The following is a 20,671-nucleotide window of genomic DNA, read 5'->3' on the forward strand; positions in this document are numbered from 1 at the left end:
CATGCAACAGAAAGCACCTATAAAACCTTATTCTTGTCAGGAACAGGGTAGCGTATCACTTCTATTATAATTCATGACTGGGGGAAGGAGGAGGAGGAGGGAGGTGAGGAGAGGATCCGTGTTTGCCTTTGTGTTGAAAGCAATTTGCTGCTTCTCCACCTATCCAGCTGCACTGTAACATCAGGGTCAAGTCTGAACAGCACCATGCAAAATATTTGGAAAAAGAACGAGCTCTGGGGATAGCAAAGATTGCACTTCCTTATGAAGGCTCTGCTTGAAGGTAACCCACTAAGTTAAAAGACGAGGAAGCTCGCCCTCTTTTTGTGCTCCACAGCGCGGTATGAAGAGCTTTTACTCAGTGTGGCCTCGAGTGCTGGCTGTGGGAGTAAGAGTGGAAAATGCAATGTGCAGGGCAGGGCATGCCAGAGCATCCAGAGTCACTTACAAGTGACTTCTCTCAGCAGCAGAAGGGAATATCCACTTCAGTCCCACTGTGTGCAGCCAGAATTGCTTGTCTTAGCCACCCTACCCTCTCACCCTGTCCCCCTTCCTGTGTTCACCTTTTGTCTGGTCTCCCTATTAAAAATAAAAAATAAAAATCTCAGAGCGCACCCACATGCTCCAGGCTTTCCCTCACATTTAAACTACCTGCCAGCAATGCGGGCAGCTACTGGGTAGGAGAGACCAGTGCAATGCGCTGTGCTTCACACACCACCCCAGGAATCTGCTTCCACCACCACACCAAATTTGAAAGATGGTGGAAATACTATTGCTTCAGCCACCTCAAAACACCGTGTTACTTTTACAGACTGCAGTTATCCATGATTTCACACAAACCCACCCCCAACCCCCATCCTCAAATACATTTGAGTTGAGGAAAAAAACAAAACAAAACACTAGCGACATGGGAGAACAATAAAAAAAATCTACGTTTTAGGACATTCAAGCCACACTCTCTCTCCCTTCACTCGTCTATCTGGAAAAGCAAAAGGCACAAGGGCATGAAAAGCCATTTCAATTATTTCTACTCCATTTGCTTGAGGACTCTTGACATTGATGTTAGAATGAGCACCATCGCCTGACCTACTCTAACCGAGTTATCGCATGGAAAGTAGGACTCTGATAACATTTATGGCAAATTTCCTGCAAAGAGGAAGGGAAATGTCATAAGGCTGATCAGGTGTGCAAAGCACTGAACAGCCATGGTATCAGTGGGTACACAGAGGAGAAATGATGTGTCTTTATACCCTGTTTGCGAGACAACACCAATCATTCAAATTCAACACACCAGTTTTTGTAAAAAATATGATTTACTACTTAGATTTATTTTTCCTTTAATAACACAGTTTAGCATTTCAGAGTTTTGCATTCTATACTCTTACACACTGTCCTTGTTTATTAGCATTTAAACACAAAAAGACATAGCAAGACCTCCAAACACAAATAAATACAAAAACACAATATACAGTAAACTGAAATACAACATAGAATAATGCTATTGGGAAATTAAGACATGTTGCTAATTCTCTTTTTTTATTATTATCTTAACAACATGGTTATTGCTGAGCAATAAATTATACATTTTAAAGTTGTTTTTCCCCCTAAAAGAAAAGGACGAGAACCACTGGTTACCAGATCACTTGCACTGTATCCTTACAGCTATTGATAATTAAGACAGGCAGAATATACACAATCAAATGAGGTTGGCCTTCTTTGGTCTTTGTTTTTGATCATAAAACTGAACACAAGTGTACCGTTCACTGAAGAGTATGAGATTAAAGAAATGGTTACACAAGTTTTAAACACATTAATTTGTACATTGTTCTTGATCACTGATGTCTTTTCCATAGATATTTCTTACAGAATTTCTTGGAAACAAATGTCAGCTTTAGTTTTCCCGATTATTATGTTGTTCCATGCATCTTAAAGGTTATCCTACTTGTCTAAGAGAAATGGACCTACGTCTAGTCCACCGTCTCCTAATAGGGTATTTTTCACAGCTCTCTAGTCACAACTAAATCATTGGAGTTTTATAGCTTGTAGAAAAAATCCTGAACTTTCCTTTTTTTTTTTTTTCTATAAAACTGAAAAAATATATTAACTGAACAACAGCTATAAGAAAAACAAAATAGGTGGATCACATGATGCATCAGCAACAATGGAAGCTTGTACCTTCCCATTCCACAAGTACAGATTATACAACTCTCTGCCAGTGACGCAGGTCATAGTTGGAAGATGTGTCCTTTCAAAGGTGAGCTATTTTCAAATCTGAAGCTCAGAACACTACGCAAGAAAATGACCCTTACGGATGGATAATGCTGGTTTATCTCAGTAACCCTTAGACAGAGTCAAATTTTATCACTACGCATCGCACTGCCAGCAATGGAGCGTGTGAACACCGGCATCGCTAAGAAGTTAAAAAGTCCTTGCAGAACTGGCAACCAAATTAAAAGCTTAGTTCCAAAGGACCAAAAACACGAACACCACACAGAGACGACAAACCCTTCCCTGAACGGGCAGGTAAGTAAGCCACAGAGTTGGGATCCAGATCTGAATTTCACATCAAGGATGGGATGTTTGGATCCAGGATTTTGGTTCAGGTGCTCCTCTGTGAAATTTAGAACTTATTTGAACCCTAAGGAACTAATCCTAACTTGGAGGGAAAAAAGATAAAACAAAACAAAACACAGCCTAATATCTACACTAAGATCATGAAATGGAAGACAGAAGCTGCAGTCTTGCCTATAAATTAGAAGAGAAATAGGAATAGTCAGATCCCTTATGTCTCGTGTATTTCTACTCTTCCAAATCTTAAGAGGATGTCCCTGAATTGGCATTCCAAAGTTTTCCACAACCTTCATTATCTGGTGCTTCTCAGCAAAGGCCTAGATTAAGAGGCAGGAAAGATCAATTAAGCCCTCCGTAATTTGGTTTAAAGGAAAAAAAAAAAACAAACAAACAAACCACAAGAAAGAAATGGTCAGTCACACTACAGGCTGGCAGAACAAAGATTAATCCACTTGAAAATGGTATCGTTCTCCCTCCTCAGCTGAGTTGTCAGCTGGGGCTTTGTTGGGCGATTCTCAACACCCAGAGCAGGACACAGGTTTGCTGCTGTTACTCACGCGTTGTGCTGGCCTTCCCCTCTGCAAAGCAGTCAGGTCATTAGCAATGTCTGGGCTGCCATACACACACAACCCCAAATCACGACAGCTTGTATGTTTAATTCTAGCCCTTACTGTCTTGATGTGGGCCTTTAAGGTACATCAACTTGTTTTTCGGTTCCTTTGAGGGGCAAATGCATTAATAATTAAACCTAGTGATTTGAAGATGACACCAAGGAACTGGAACCTCTCATTTAGCACTGGCTCCAGGAGATCCCTTTTGTCACATCTCATCCTCAGTTTCCTTCTTCCAGAAGAGGAACAGCACTTGCTGTAAGAAAACATTTGCAGATGCAGAATACTCACTATCTCTGTACAGAGCACTAGAAGCTACTCTCAGACAGACTGAACTCCAGAACTGAGCAATTTTATTGCAGTAGCTACAATTCCTAGGTCAACCAGAACCACAGAGGTACTGACTGAACAGGGCAGGAATTTGAAGAAGGGATCCAGCTTTTTTATCTTTTGTTCCCAAATTAAAAAGAAAATTTGAGTTTGCAATTAACAAGTTGCCCATCTCTCTGCTAGTTTAAAAAACAGGAATCTCCTAATTAGCTGAGTATGAGGAAGGATGTGTCCTAGAGGACGTTCCAAGGTCTCCAGAAAGGCTAAGCAAATTGCTCATTTTCCCCGTCAACAAATGGTTTGTTTGCTATGCACAAGCCTTCAAACCTGGAAGATGGGAATCCAAAGTTTGCCCTTAGCCCAGACCTTCCCTTAGCAGCAGCAAGTTGTATTTGCACCACTTGATCAAGTATGAACTGAGGGGAAAGGGTTTTGTTTCACCACTTCTACATAAAATAAAAGACTTTGCATATATATGTGCATGCATGTCTGTACGCATATGTATGTACCTACACTGTGAGCATTTTAAAGAGCAAGAACTAAGAGATTAGGTATGCAACCCAAGAATTTTTCCCCCTCACCTATTTGTATATTTGCATAGTTAAATCATAACAAGGCATCAATACTGCAGTAACATTTTTCATTCTTCTGCGGTGCAGGCAACTTTTCTTGTCACTCCCTACACGCTTCTGTCTTGGACCAAACAGCACCAGTGTTTTAAAAACAGAACACAAAGAAAAAAAATAGAATTCAAAAAATATCACACACAACAGAAACCCTGCATTGTTGGTGAACTGCCTATTACGGATGATGGAATACAAATAGGTGGTACCTTTTAAACTCAACAAGCCAAAATCGTGGCAAGCCGAGAAACACGAGCGATACAATCACAACCTAACACTCATGGGTTCAACACTTAAATTACAACTAACACAAATCTCTATTATCTTTGCATTTGAGAAATTCACCAGGCACAGAAACAGGCACATATCTTCAACTTCTCCTTTTCCAAGTAGGAGAACCCACTGGAAAAGGACAAACTGGTTTTCATATTTATAAGAAAGCTAGCATGTTACCCATATTTTTCATCAAAATTATGCCACCTTTCCCATTTTCCTATTGCACATTCTCTTTGTGAAGAACATTTACAGTACAAGGCTGAAATCCACATTGCATATTGTAAGTCAGCAGTTGAAGGTGTACCATGTAGACAGTAACTGAAACAAGACCCCTTTAGTTAGATCAGGGAAGTAATGCAGACACGGTCAATCGTAATCATCGCGGGTTGGTCTTTGAACCGAAATAGTTTCATCCTGTTTAGAATTCGAGACTTTCTAAATAACAGATGCGTGCCCCTGTGCTGAACAACGCACAAGAAGGGCAGCATCCAGATTCTCACTGGCATCTCCCTAGAGAAAGCTGGAAATGAAAGAGGCTCGTACATCACCTGGAGCATCATCACTAAGAAAGAACACTAGCAAGAGACGTTGGATGTGCACTGCTAAGAACTACTAAGCAGAGGGAAAAAAGGTTCCACTGCAGAAACACTGCTCATAGTAATGGAAATACTCTGGGACCCCTTTTTGCAATAATGGCACGCCACACAAGGTGCTAGGGGTTCAAGAGTACATCTGGGGGCAGACTGTTGCCTTATGAACCACTTTGAATAGACCTTCCCTAAAAACCTTTGGATATCTGGATCAGAAACAGAGTAAAAAGGATAAAGGGCATTTCAATGATAGGAAAAAAAAAAAATTAAATTATTTAAGTGTTGAGTAAAGCACCAGGTATCTTTCCTTCCAATTTAGAGAATATACAGCGGCCCTGTTTTCACAAAATGCTACATACTCCTTGCTGGAAAGCAGAGGAAACTGATTCCTATGTACACAGTAAGAACTCTGCAGAGATGGCCTGTGAGTTCTGCGGACAGAGGGGTGTCAGGTCAAGGCTTCGGGTATTCCACAGCAGGCGGTGTTTACATTTGTGTAGCAAGATCCCGGATTTCACAGTACGCAGGGTTGGCAAACTGGAAATTCTCTGGCAGCTTCATGTAGTTTTAAAAAGTAAGTGCAGTAGGCCTCCGTTTTATTAACTGTGATAAAAAGCATATATGCAAAAATATTTTTATATTGATAGCACATTACTGCATTATAAAAGCTGCCCAAGTGAAGCTGAAGACTCTGGCAGCTGGTGCTTTTGGCACTTGGGAGATGTGGAAAGCAGCATAGAGATCTGTGAAATAACAACAGTGACTGATGTTTCTGCTACAGTGATCGGCATTAATAGAGTTAGCAGTGTTCGTATTTTAACTTCTCTACGAAGTTTCTGAGTCAATATCCCGCTAAGAGGAGATATTCAGATCTCTTAAAGCTACTAGTTTAGGCTGTGTGCAGACTCAGGAAGACTTCCCTATTAGTTCACACTTTTCACATGTTTCAAAGTCCTCTTTCAATCACAAAGGCTGGAAACTTTTTTTTTCCTCCTCTTTTAGAGCCTGGATTTAGAAGCGCAATTCTGTCACAGGAGTTGGAAACTTTAGTCACAAATCTGCAGAATATGCTGGGCCCTGCTTACACCAGAAATCTCCTCCTAGTCCCAGATTGAAACAGGATATAAACTGTTTTGAGATGGCCAAACGTTTTCATTTAGGTTTGCAAGACATGCATTAGCAATGGGAGGAGAGTCCTTTGGACATTTCCACTTGGGAATCCTGTTTTCAGTAAAATTCTGTGATGCACAAACACAAAAGCTCAGCTGCCTACATTCACAATTATTAAAATGACACGGGTTGAGCGAACCTCCGCCCGAAAGCATAAGTGATGGGTTTGCTTGTGCAGCCTGCATAAAACTGCAAGTGCCATGTAATCATATCTACAGATATAGATGCAGGTATATCTATAGATATTTATCTCTTGTGCAGAACGTCCTCCTTCTGTGCTAGAAATTCAATGCTAGCACATGCCTCCATATTTTAGCTTGCACCTGTTGACAGCTGTGTACCATAACGGGAATACAGTACCGGGACAATGGAAGGCAAGAAAAGGAAGACAAATTGCTACTGACAGTCGGGACTGTCAGCAGCAGGCAGTATTCTAGCAGGTGCCTGGGAAACCCATGAAGACCACTTAGCATGCATTGTATATTCATAAATACTTCTTGCAGGCACTGTGTGTGAAGGCACAGCCAAAAAAGACAAGAGCAAAGACAAGCTGAAATACAAAGGCATGAATTCAACTGCACCTTAGACAAAAATTGTGACTATGCCTCAAAAAGCAGAAAGCTGATACGACCTGACGTTAAAGACTAAGATGCACCATCTTCTTTCAAGCCCACGAAGGCTTAACACAGCGGTGCAAGCCCGCTCTGCTGAAGCGGTTCTTGGATTTTAAGAAGCACCACAGTCAGGCTATGTCACTAGACTTGCTTGTCACAGGCTATTAAATAGAAGCAGATGAACACAGCAGGTTGCAATCAGCATGTTTCAGTGCTAGCAAATGCTTTCCACTAAAGTTCAGGCTGTTAGAGGAAAGAAGCCTGGGCATTCCCTGTTAGGATGCTCGTCTACCATGAAAAGCTGCCATGAGCATATATATTCACAGCCCCACAGAGTTCTCGGATGAGTCTGTTTCAAGTGATGCCACCTTACGACCACAGGCATTAGAGGAAAAATGTCGCCTTCCTTCACGCTGGCCATGGAGACTGTCTAGTCCGAGCTCCATAGGAGCACTGGGCATAACGTTTTGGCACCTGAGTAAGGTGGATTCTGCAATGGCCAAGTCATAGAAGCTCCAGAAGCCAAAGAAATGGGGTTTGGCTTCAATTCTGCACATCACAAGGTGCCTACGGGCTCTGAAGACAAGGCTAAACATTATGCCTGAAGTCCAATTAAACTACCATTTCAGATATCAGAATCAATCTGAATAAAAAGCTATGGTTTATAAGCAGCACAGCACACCTAAGGCACATGTATGCATGCAAGCCACCATCACTGTATTAAGACATGGCTGATTTGTCCTTAAGAAGCAATGGCTGCTAGTACGGAACAAACATATAGGCTTTTTCAGCACTAATCCTCCTCCCCAATACTGAATATACTATATACTGCTGACAGCATAATGTGCAACATATATAGCTTGATTGGAAAGCATGGGGCAGAACTTTAAAAAATGTACAGGATTCCGTTTAGAACTCCAAAGTTCAACAAATGCCCTATTTTAGGGTGAAAACAATTATAAATCTGATAATGATGCACAGCATCCATGAGTGATTTTTCCTTAATTTTGAAATAGTGTCATTAACTACGACATATATTGTAGGTTTACATTTCTAAAGAGAAATAACAGAATTGAATAGTTTTTTTTCCTATCACAAGTGATAACCAGTGTTTGATTTCTTCTATTTTTCTTCCAAGAAATATCAGTCTATCAACAGTTTTAAAATAAAATGTTTTCTGTAACAATAGAACTTTAAATAAAAATATGATTTTGATTCAGATACTTTTGAGAAGACATGGATACTTTTCCAAGATCTTCTGACAAAGTAATTATTAAAACAGAGACCAGATGAGGCCTTAAAAAGACAATATACTATATTTCAGACAAGATTGCACCTCAGTTTTTCAAATAATATAATTGCAACATTACTTCATTTCTTCTTTAACATGCTGACAATTTCCAGCTAGCCCACATGTGAATGGTTTTTTTTTTTGTATTCTAGCTTAAAGAAATAAAAGTCAGTAATTTATTCAGCACATACTGTATATGTCTTTTCACCTCCAATTGACTAGATCATTAATAAGTTAAAAACAAAAACAAAAACCCTCTCTGACCATAATCATTATCCTCATGAGGGATAAATGATTCTTCAGAGTTTAAGTGTCGCTAGTTCTATTAAAAAATACACCATGGTATGATTTCTTAATGTGTTGCTACTTTCGCAATTGGACCCTATGCAGTTATGCCTTCAAACTCTTCCGTCTGTTCCACAAGGTGGTTCTGTGAGCTTTAGGACCTCTGATTGAAGACAAACTGATACAAAACCCCCAAATGGAGTTGTCTTCTGTTTAATCTGCCTCCCCCATCGTATGTCAGGGGTCTGGTAGATCCGATGTATCCACTATGACTTTAATAAAAATAGTATCATCTTTAATATACGTTCCATTCTCTAGAACAGTTTGAGCCACAAAGACTGGGCAGCCGGATGCAATGTTCATTTCTCCAGTTGGCTTCTTGAAACTGCTGCTGTTGGGATCTGGCTTGAAAGCATCTCCTAAGTGGCGTCGAGACGGTCCCTGATCCATTAGCATTAGAGTCACTTTCTGCTTAAATGGCCAAGGAAGCAATGCATCATATTCTCCACGCATTATGACGAAAAACAGCGACAAGTGCGTCCCCTTTCCCATGCCATCTCCATTAAGGTAAACTCTGGCACACATCTTGTAGCCAAAGTATCCAGTATAAAAGGGTTGGCTGTACAAGGACAGAGTCTTCCCCATGACTGCCTCTTGCTTCCGACGTTTATAATCTCGAATTTTCCAAATTAGTACTCCGTTGTAACTGGCAGTTTCTAGCACTTGGAATCGGAGGTCCATGTCAGCCAGCCGAATATCATGAACACTCAGCATCTGATCGTGCCTGTTCAGCTGTGTCTCTAGCAGGCCTGTTAGAAAACGGAGAAGACTTGGGTAAGAGAAGAGTTTTTTCTCAAGATTGTAAAAATCTATCACCAATACTGCTATCGTATACACAAACATCTCCTTCCCCAAGAACCAAACCACATTTGGTCACTTTTGAAACAATTTCTACAGCCAACAGCTTGCCAGCCAGAAACCAGGTTAATTGGGATTTTTACATCCACGGGTATTAATGATGCATGCAGTGAAAGTCCAGTCATCTAAGAAATTTTGTCAGATCAGTGAGCAATGTAACTACAGAGGCTCCCATTTTTTAGAGAGAAGACCTGATAGCGTTATCTGCAGGTTATTATTGGCAGCGAAGGCCTTGGAAGGAGTCACAGATTCCACATAATCCCTCTGAAATTCAGAGGCACCACTGATTACTCAAAATGTTCTTCTCACTATTCGACTGAGAAGTCAAGTGCCTTTACCTTGTCTCAAGTTCATTGTAATAGCACAAAATTCAAGCTTAGCTCTGCACTGTATAGTCAGTCACTTCAGAAGAAGGTCTATTTTTAATGTCTCCTTTCCCTTGCATGAGAAGTAGCGTTACTCATTCTCTCTGCATACTGGCAAAATTGACCAACATGAAATACTGAGAAACAGATGCATTTGTAAGGTAGGTTTGTTGCACACACATCTGTTCAAATGTCAAGTTGCTTGCCCTTATCATTTAAAACCTTATGAATGTTCTATGCTATCTTCATAAACTCCAGGTTTTTACTTCATTCAACAAGTATGGCAATAACCTTGTTACTCAAGCACATCCCTGCAGTATTCTTTGGGATACAAATATAGCTCTGTAATAGACAGCAGAACACATGATTTCAAGTGGGAAACAGTAATGTTGATCTATTCATGGGTGAGAACAGTAACAAAAGATGACTTGTCAATACAGAGACAACATTTAAAGAAGCTGCTGAAAGCTATTAGCTTTCAAAGATCAGTGGAAGAAGCATTTATAATGAACTAAAGTTATAATCAAGGCAAGGGTCAAGAAAAAATAAAAAACAAGAAACAAACCTAAAAAACATCACGGAGCAATGCCACATCATTAACAAAGCAACTACATAGTTCCCTATTTATGAATCAGAAGGATCAGCATTTTTGATGCTCCACAGGAAAATGGCAATGGGAGTGGCATTCAACCAGTCCCATTTCTCCTTTGACAACGCACTGAGTACTTCGGACCCTTCTGCTTCCACTTACTTGTATTTCGAGCTCCTTGCCCTGCAGTTTTGTCAACACTTTCCAGCTCAGTCACTCTGTTCTGGAGGGATTCTACACTGCTCTTCATGCTGTCAGCCTCCTCCCAGTTCTGTCGGAAGGGACGGATTTCCTTGTCCAGTTCTTTCAGTTTCTCTGCTTGACTGTCTATCACTCGCTTCATGAAACAGTAAGTTGGAGTTAAAAGAAAAAACTCAACATAAAGACAATTTATTCAAGATAAACAAGGATTAGATTTCCATAAGATGCATTTCCGATACAAAAAGTTTCACTTAGGTCAAATACTGAAATAACACAAAGAGACCTGAAAATTCAGCAGAATAGCCCAAGTATTTACAAAACACCTCAGAAGTCTTTAGTGCTGCATAGATATTAGTATTAGAGCACTATTAGACTTGTCAACACAATCACTTAAAAACAAAATTGTTAGAGTGCTCTTGTCTGAAGATTTCTTTTTAAAAAGCCTTTTGATGCAAGTACAATATTCTGAATGCCTCCATATCAGTATTATGGGCTGGAATTTGTTGGGTTTCGTTTTAGAGTACTTAAGCAACGTAGTATGGGCACAACAACTTCCCATGGTGTGAATCAAGTGGCTATTAGCATGTATGCTTTTATTGTTGGGTAAAACCAACGTAACTTACCCCTCGGGAAAAACAACAGCACTCCTGCACTCCACACGGAGCAGGAGTGTGAATGTGTGCAGATACAGTGGCATCAGCAAGCTACAAGTTTCCATAAACCAGCTATCAATGCCTAAGTTATTTTGTGCCCATATCATTAGGAACAAAAGCCCTGAAGCGCATAAGCAGAACTAGCACTTCTGACCCCTTAAGCACCTTTGAAATTCCCACCCTCACTTCCTAAATTAAATAAACCACACGTCCTGAAGGTGCTTGCTAGTCAAATCTTTTTAAGAAAACAAAGGGAAAAAAAACATAGTTGATTTTGGAAAGCCATTAAAAGCCACAGTCAAGAAAAAACAGATACAGAAAGACTGTTTTTCCCAGCAAGAGGAATACTGCAAGCACCTCAGTAAATACAGAGGACAACATACTCCCCAGTCTACCTCAATTCTGGTGCAAGAAATACATAGTATTTGATGTTGTCACAGCTATATTAAAACTAGCAGGAATTTTAGCCAGAACCCCATATTCATATATGAAGTACAAACGATAAATAGAAATATTTGAGACAAGAAACTACTTTTGCTACCACCTACAGTTAAAAGTCCAAGTCTAACTTTATAGTTTATCATCATATAATGCCAACACATGTAAAAATGACTTTTCACTTCTTTAAAAATAAAAAAAACAGTAGTGGCATTTGAGAACAAAACAAGAAAAAGTTACTTTGCATTTGCCTTCTGGTTAGCCATGTGGATTCGATGTTCCCCACTGATGGGGAAAAACCTTCTGCCTCATGCAACCTTCATTTCCCTTTTAGGCATTTGCTTTTTTTTTTTTTTTTTTAAATCATGTGGTTTCAGTTATACTGGAAGTCTGTAATGCTTAATTGAAGGCTGTCAATTTGACAAACCAGTTAGCAAAATCATGTTGTGGGAGTGTTTTATTTTGTTATGTCCCCAAACCACAAAGTAATCCAACATATTTCAAGATTAACTACTTATTTCTATGTTGGTGTTTTTAAAACAAGCTTACATAAACTTATATATATTGCAAGATTAGGACTGTGGTTTAAGGTTAAGACAGATTTCCTTCACAATGGGCTATGGTTCCATTAAATAGATCAACCAACTTTTCTGGACATACTAATCGTTCAGCTACTGACACAGTTGCACCCTCTTTTAGACTGACAATAATCAGAAAACAAAACAGAACAGCTGTTTGCTATACATACAAAAAGAAACACACCAAGAAATGGCCTGAATGAACACTGTGAGAGCCACAGGACTCGGCCATTAAGTTTACTGAGAACTAAGAACTAAGGTGTGCCTAAGTCTAACACTTTTCCAGTACTCACACAAAACATGAACTCTCCAAGGCAAGGACAATAACATGCTTTGGGGTTTGTACAGTGTCTCACACAGAGATGCTCTCATTTCCTGTTGGGACCTCCTGGCACTAACACAGCATCACACAAAAATACATTTTTAGATGAACTGGGAAAGTGCCAAAGATGCAAACAGTTATAAGCTATTTTCCTTTTAGAAGAAAGCTTTCTCAAAGTTGTTACCAGGGACCAACTTCCCTCCATCAACCTGTTTGCAATGTTCTGCTTTCGTATGCACACCACCGATTTGGGGTTTTAGCTTCTTTTTAACAAGTGTGTAGCATTTAATATCTTGCACCTCCTCATGTGAATTCAAGATACAAAATCATCTGAAATAAACTTGCATCCCGTTTTTAAAAAAGCAGTGGGATCTCTATGTTTTTTACCCTACAGGGAGTCAAGTCTCCCTCATGCTGGGAGATACTGATGTACTAAATCTGAATTTAATGCAGCAGTTGAGAACCTTACTCTCTCTAATTATGCCATTAGAAAGCACACAGATGTCTCATACTGTACTCATAAATTTTCAAGTAGACATCAATTTTCTGCATGAACTTTTTATTCCAGCAACTGACCTCTCCAGATCATTAATCTACAGAGCTATATACCTGAAAAACTACTCTTCTGGACGTTGATTTTCATTTAAGGTTTGGGTTTGTGTAAGTCACTTTCTGAATATTAGCACTACTATGATTAAAAGAATGCAGCAAGTTTCATACATAAGCTGACCAAACTGTATTTGCCATTTTCTCTCTTTAAGATGTTCCTACCGCACCCTTCCATTGCAACTGATAGAGCAAAACTGAACAGCAAAAGAACACACCAGAAAAGGAACCAAGGGTGCTACTTTACTGGGAAACAAATTATGTATCCTTCTTTCTTTGAAGGGATGTATTATCTATCAAAAAATATATATTCATAAGATGGTTGTCTTTTGTCTTACACATTTCATGTCCACACTGAGTTTAAGACTTGGTTTACTAGTATGATTCTGTATGCTCAAAGATACTGGAGACTGGATGTGAATGTTTTTTTCCAAAAGATACTAGTTGAAAAAAAATATCACATATCCTCTTGGTAAAGCTAGTGGAACAGAGCTAGAAAAAGCAGCAATTCTTCCCCTAGACACTAGTATATAGAAAATTAATGTGAATCAAAACGTCCTAAGGCCAAGTACGAACCCATTCTAAGAACCCATTTATTGGTTCATTTCAGTGCCCATAAACCTTCGATGCTTTTTCAGGAGTTGGGCTAAAATGCTTCACAGTGCAGATGATGCCAGTTGTGCTCAACAAAAAACAGTTCTTGCCGTGCCACAGAAGACTAAATGACAATACTGAATTTCTACTGGCAGGTACTAGCATGCATCGGACGTGGGGGACTACGCACGTAGTAGTTCTCCAGACCTAAATCTGTTAGCTCTGGAGCTATCTGTGGCTCTGCAACAGTCATGGCTGCTCAATGCAACTCAGAAAATTGTTCACACCAGGTAACCAATTCCTTCAGCTCCTAGCAGGCAACAGAAGGAGGCCAATCAAGTTGTTCAGGGAGGAGTAAATTGAGGTGAATTTCCAGGATGGCTTTAACAACCTGACTGAACCAGGAAGTTCCAATAAGTGAAAGGAATCTGGCAGAAAATGCTGTAAAATGCAGCTTGGCTTAAAATAACTAAACTAAAATAACTGGCAAAAACAAGTAAAGAGGAGGAGGCAGGAAGAGAAAAAAAGCAAAAAACCCACACCCTCTTCAGTACCTATTACCCATCAAAAATACCTGTTGCAATCTGCCAACTCTATTTGTTTTGTTTTTCTAAGCACAAAGCATTTGAAAATTGATTTTTGTTAACACACTTATGGCTTGGGGAAATCAAAGACATTGCAATCAGTCATCAAGACAATCAAGAAACTGTGCTATGTTTTCTACATTTCCCTCCTCATCACTGGTTATTGAGACAGCACGTGTAAAAACCCAGGCTTACAAATTAACTTACCTCCAGGCAGATTCAATCAGCAATATCAGTACATACATGGATTAGCTTCTCAATGTCAGAACACAATACTGTAAGCATGCAGCCACATCCCAAACTATCATCAGACCAAGTAACAACAGCTAAGGCAGGCTAGACTGGTTACCACGTGGGCAGAACATGGCAAGAGTACGTGCTATACAGAGAAAAGTTGCTGTCGCTTAACTTACACTATAATTTGGAGACTTACATCTGTCCTGAGTATGAACTTCTCTAGTTCAATATAGGAAGTGAACAGTAAGTGAAAGAGCTACTTTTATTTACATTCCTTTTAAATGGATGATAAAGCAGATACTTGATATTCTGGCAGCAGATGTGCTAACATAATGTGTAAACAGTATGTTCACAGCAGCTCGCTAACCTACTTCCTGAAGTTCCCCTACTTGTGTGTAACATCACGCATGCTAACACAAACTCCCAGCATCCACATTCCAAGTTAGGTCTGAACACAGAGCAAAGTATTTCAACTTGGGCTAAGCACTGTGCTACTATACCCAGAGGGCTTCTACTTTATGTTTTGTGGCCAGGTGATTCAGACCACAGAATACGAAACTCAGACCTACTAGCAAAGGAATATATAGATGCAGTTTTCTCAGGAGGCTCAAAGGCCAAGAGAAAGATTTTTTTTTTTAAAGAGTATTCCAATACATCGTACTACCTCTGGATTTTAATTCTACCCTAGACTGATCTCACTCATGATTAATACTTCTTAATATATCAGCAAGTAGAAAAGAAATATACAATAAGTATGTCAGTTTTAAGGTGCTAAGCTTTTCCTGTCGTTTGACAGTAGTTCCTCAAACAAGTATTAAGTATTTTTCACAGAGTAAAATATAATTATGATTGTTCTTCAGATATTTTTTAACTTTGCTTTTAATAATTTTCCTTTTTTAATGGGGCTTCGTTTTAACATTGGGTCGTCAACTGTGGTGTTCTGGTGAAGTATCTTACTCCAACAAAAACAAGCCAGCTGCTGACCAGAAGAAAAAAATTTAGAGTACCTTTAAAATAAGGTCAACTCTCCCCCCCCTTTTAATTTGAACACCTCACTTCCCAAGTGTAAAGGTACAGTACAGAAGCTACTACCATTTCTGCTTTAATGGGGATATTCTAAATTTCTTACCTGTAAATGAAGTATTTTAGATTCATTATTCCGCAGCATTTCCTTCTGTCTTTCAATTTCTATTTCAAAGCTACAAATCTGATTATGTAAAGTTTGTATACTCTTGTTCTTTTCCAAACTTTCATTCTGGAGCAAGGCCACCTGGAAAAAATTCTACAATTACTCCTGCCAGAGTTTATTAAGAATACCTGTAACTTCATTATTTTTAAACTGTCTTGCATACATGAAAGGGAGAAAGATTTTACTAGGATCTCCTCTATGTCTTGCCAAAAAAGTAAATATAAAAAAACAAAACAAAACCAACATAACCTTCCAGTAGCTACTTTTCCACTTCCAGAGTGGTACTGGTACAACTTTGGCTAATAAAAGTACAGATGGGATACACAAACAGCAATAGAACTTGTTTCTAAGCATAATCTTTCCTTTGGTTTGTAATTTAATGGTTTGGTTTCCCAGTTTCCACTAACCAGGTAGTGGAACCATGACTACCTTGTTAGTACAACAACCATTGACTTGACAGTGGCTAGGAGCTGGAAGAACCAACCTGAGCCCTCACAGACAGGGATACCAAAGAAAAGTTGGACAGATGGAAAGCTAGTTAGGAAAGGGAAACATTAGTCTTATTCCACTTATTCCAATCTATTCTGATATATAGCAAATTTAAGTTAAAATGGCATCTGAATGGGATTGACTTGGCTTCACGGAATGTGATGGTGATGAAGACTCCTTTGATGAACAAATATAGAAGGGATCCATGTATCTGAAGGAAAATCCAATGGTGTCTACTAGCAAAAAAAAAAAAAAAGAATAAAGAGCTACAGAGACAGACTGATGATTATGTTCTCTCTGTATTGACATTTTATGAATTCATTCATTAGTGACTCATTCTGATTTTAAAACATGAGCCTTGTTACAAGAATATCATATATTGTATCTCCTTGGAGATGAAAGTAATACAGTAAATATTCTCTGTTACTGCAGGTACACACTATTTTGTGTTCTGTTCATTAATGTGGTTTGGAGAAGGGTGGTGATAAGGTGCCTTTTTTTCCCCGACCTCATTTTCCCTAGGTAAGATTATTCAACAACAAAAACGTGGAAAACAACCAACCCAAAGTAACATTTGGACATGGACATTCAGGTGGATGGTTGGACTAGATAATCTTAGAGGTCTTCTCCAACCTTAATGATCCTATATCCAGACTCATTCCACAGTTAGATCTTTAATGTGGATAACGAGCAGCACTGTTTTCAACCCACCAAAATCTTTTGATAAACATTCCACATTAAGACCAGTTACTTAGATGCTTCATGTTCCCCCCAAAACTTATCCCCTGCCTCAGCAAATACACTGGCATTTGGGGTCACACCATTTTTACTTCTGATGTGGATACCTCTGTAGAATTCCACTACTGTAACTGCCCTCTAATCAGACACAGTTGGATTACTTGAGCATCACTGCATTCCCAGACTCAAGCAGCTAGCCTGTTTAAAAAGGCAAATAATTTTAATCTCTATACTAGCCTAAACTGTGCACAAAAGGACCGCCAGAGTCCAAAGGCATTCAGCGCGTTGAACATGGGCCCAAAAACAGAGAGATGATACTTCATATTATAGGTTGGTATCTACCTTTCCATATAGCATAACATGTGTGTATAGAAACACTTAAAATAGCTCCACCTTTTATCTATCAAACACTAGCACAAAAGGGCTGGTCACCAGTAATGAGACTAAGCTGATTTCACCCATGCAGGGAGCAAAAATCCTGAGGCTATGGGAATGCATGCCTAGGTGTCAGAAAATTCTCAAGAACAAGTGCAAATTTAAATTAGCTCCCCTGCCTCCCACTTATTTCAGATCTGCTGGGGTAGCCATTTTTACATCCTCCTTTTCCTTAATGAATCAGAGTTCTTCAGTTAATCGTGATCTTTACATTCCCTCTCACTTTTTCCTGCTCAGGCCTCCCAGTCGTAATGCTAGTGGCACAGTGTTACTGCCTTACATTTCCATTTTTGTACAAGCTATAACACGTGGGTTTATCTTGTACCAAGATTTTCCACGCAGTTTTACAGATCATAAGAGAAACAGAATTATGTCCTGCAGTCCTTAATCATAAAGAGCAGTCGATGCTAACTCAGTAACTGTATTTAGGTGGCAATTTGTGAATAAGAAATCTTTAAACACTAAATGCAGTTTCATAATTACATTTGGCATAAGTCTTTGGAGCTTAGGTTAATTAAATGAAAAACAGCGTAAAGGAAACAGGGCATCCACTTACAAACTGCATCAACCATCAGCTTCCTTTACTTTTTGGTCATATTTGAAAAACTGCTAGGGTAAAGTGTGTTCTTATTCAGCAGTTTTTCAAATAAAGCTATTCTTACCACTATTGATTAGCAAACAGACTGAAAGAAACCCTCAAGCCACAAAGAATCTGATTAGAACAGACAGGTCCCATATTTAAGTCACATTAAAAATAAACTGTTTCTACCAGATTTCTTTAAGAATGGTACAAAGCCACAAAATTGTGTTCAAATCATTACTTCCATCACCATAAAACCTAGAGGAGTTCAGTCTGCAAGTCTGTCCCATAACAGAGCAAATAGAGCACTCAATTTTAATTCATCCCACAAACTTGTGATTCAAGATTTTAAATCTGACCTCCTCTTAACTACTTTTTGCTAATAAGACCATTCAAATACTTAAGTCGTAACTCAGCACAGCCTTTGTAGCTATGAAGGCTTTCAGCTTGCGTACTCCACATCTCTGTTAAAGACCACTGTGACTGGGAGAAGGCAACGTCTCCTATCCCCTGCATTTCACAGTGAGTACCCCTAATGAGATCTTTACTCTCCAGAAACCAGTGACAAGACTTCCACCAACTTCAGTGGGGCCATGATTTGTGATATTCGTCAGCCAAGTCAACTTTGCACTGTCTTCAGTGCAGAGCGTTTTTTTTCTCAAAGAGAACAACAAGGAAGTTACAAATTTTATTACCCTTCTCTAGAATAAAGTCACTAACATATGATATGTGGTTAGCTATTCTGGTAACTTGGCACTGTCTTGGGATTTCCAGTGATTCAACTCTTTATTATGAATAGGAAGAAGTCTACAAAGCAGGAAGTGAAAAAGAAAAAGGACAAATAAAAAAAAAGGACAAACAATGATAAGCAGTTATGTCCTAAATGGAAGTTAAAAGAACTATCAACACATTAAAAAACATAGTAAAGTGTATATTCTCTTAGCTCTGAAAGAGACAGACACAGAACTGCTGAGCATTTTGTAAATGATGAAGCACCTCTCAGGACACTGCCAAAAGGCAGGAAGTGATCTATTCTGGAAGTCACAGGGAACGCTGCTTCTTCCCCAATTATGCAAAATAAATTGCATCGTTTTACTCAGACTAATGAAAAACAAAACTAAGGATATGAATTGGTATCTGTTAAAACCAAAAATGCACAGTTCCTACATTAACAGAAAGATTCAAGTGCAAAAGCAAACTTAAGTATTGATATTGACCAACAAACTAAAATTTACACACTTAGTAAAAATTGTACGTGAAAAGAGTTAACACTGCACTAGACCTCTCGCAGGCTCAATGGTTTCCCTTACAGAACTTCAAGTTAAAAAAAAAAAAATGCAATCCACAGACTAATATGCTAGGGACAAAACTGTATTTTGCTGTTCCTGTTAACTTCTGCTTTAAAACTGCATTTCCTGTAGCTGCAGGACTTTGCTGGAAACCCATGCATGACAGAGCACTGTGCTAGACCAGCAGAGGAAAGCACTTTCAAGACAGCTTGCTAAACCATTGCTAGCAGTCTGCTGGGAGATGACAGAAGTCACAAGCTACACATATCCAAGTGCCACTGAAGTTAGGCTGGGATTACTACTCTCATTTAACTCACTCTAGAAAAACCTAAAGGGGCTCCTAATTCTTCTGCCTGCATTTCTAGAACAGTTCTATTAGTTCTGGGGTCCCCACTACCACCAAAAAAAAGCAACAGTATTATTTAACGTATGTAGAACTATAAGAACAGCAACCTTTTCCAAAAGATGCAAAAAAGCAACAACTACTTCGGAAATTTTGCATTTTAAAAATCAGAAGCTTAACCATCTGCTCTCCAATTAAGAATTAAGTCATTTAAACTATTCCCAAGATCATGGCTGTTCTTTGTGTGATTTCCAGAATCTCCTAAATCCCAAACAATCTAAAATACTATGAAAGTCAAGGATGCACTGCAACAACTTCACTCTGGTCCAATGCCAAAGCAGAAGTCATCATCCCCAAGAGTTACAGGATGTTTACTTTAATTAACCTTTGCAGGTCATCAAGTTTGGAGAGCAAGAACAAAAATAAACAAAAACTAGTTTATTACATGCTATTTCTAGTAACGTTACCCCTTGAAAAATACTGAGGTAGAAAAAATACAGCTCATAGTACTGCCATAGCTTTCAGAACCCTCTTTTTTGTAAGAAGGCAGCTCAGAGAGGGTATTTAATATTGGATATTATATTAAATATTAAGGTGGTTTATCTAAGTGAACAGAGTGTTTTAACTAATAAGCTACCAATGAGGAAAATTGTACATGGAGTTGCGAAGCCAAGTTTCTTATAGCATTCTATTATAATAAAGGTAGGGTTACAATATGTGGCTTGAGTGCTTTTGGAGCCTACTACTGCTTTAGCTGTACTGTTGAACAGCTGTTAAACAAAAAAAAGTGCTTCTTCCAGTACTTTTAGATGATTTAAAGAAATCAATGAAAATTAGAAGTGAGTAGAAGATATACCTTATTTTCTAGAGCATTGCTCCACTCTTTCAATAAGTTAACATGCTGCACTGCTGAGCTGGCTTCGTGTGCTTTAATTTGTTGGTTTGTTCCCTGTGACAACAAAGAATTTATACATTTTAGCCAATTCCACTTCTTTTAAACCTACAAAGAAAGAGTATATCAAGACATCGAACCAACACTATGTATTTTGGTTCACGGATGCATGTTGCAGAACTGTAGAGAGAAGGGAAATCTACTTGAGAATTTACAAAAGTCAGGAAAACAGTTAATATAGCAAGTGTTTTATACAACTGCCATATATCTCCA

At 38.9% G+C, this 20,671-nt stretch overlaps 1 protein-coding gene across 10 annotated transcripts in view; it reads right to left on the minus strand.

Moving 5' to 3' along the window:
- Positions 1–1,294: 1,294 nt before the first annotated feature.
- The window catches only part of TRAF3 (TNF receptor associated factor 3), a 70,177-nt gene continuing 50,800 nt past the window's right edge, over positions 1,295–20,671 (minus strand). For 8 of the 10 annotated variants that reach the window (XM_082760970.1, XM_082760968.1, XM_082760969.1 and 5 more), the window contains 4 exons: positions 20,363–20,455; positions 15,573–15,713; positions 10,393–10,567; positions 1,295–9,167 (listed from right to left, as the gene is read on the minus strand). In XM_082760970.1, the coding sequence (XP_082617096.1) occupies positions 8,596–9,167; positions 10,393–10,567; positions 15,573–15,713; positions 20,363–20,455 (981 nt within the window). In that variant the 3' untranslated portion in view covers positions 1,295–8,595. The remainder of the gene's footprint in view (positions 9,168–10,392; positions 10,568–15,572; positions 15,714–20,362; positions 20,456–20,671) is intronic. The other 2 variants (XM_082760966.1, XM_082760974.1) reach the window with 1 other exon arrangement.

The sequence above is a fragment of the Aythya marila genome (assembly GCF_965140915.1).
Source record: "Aythya marila genome assembly, chromosome: 5".
Lineage (NCBI taxonomy): Eukaryota > Metazoa > Chordata > Aves > Anseriformes > Anatidae > Aythya > Aythya marila.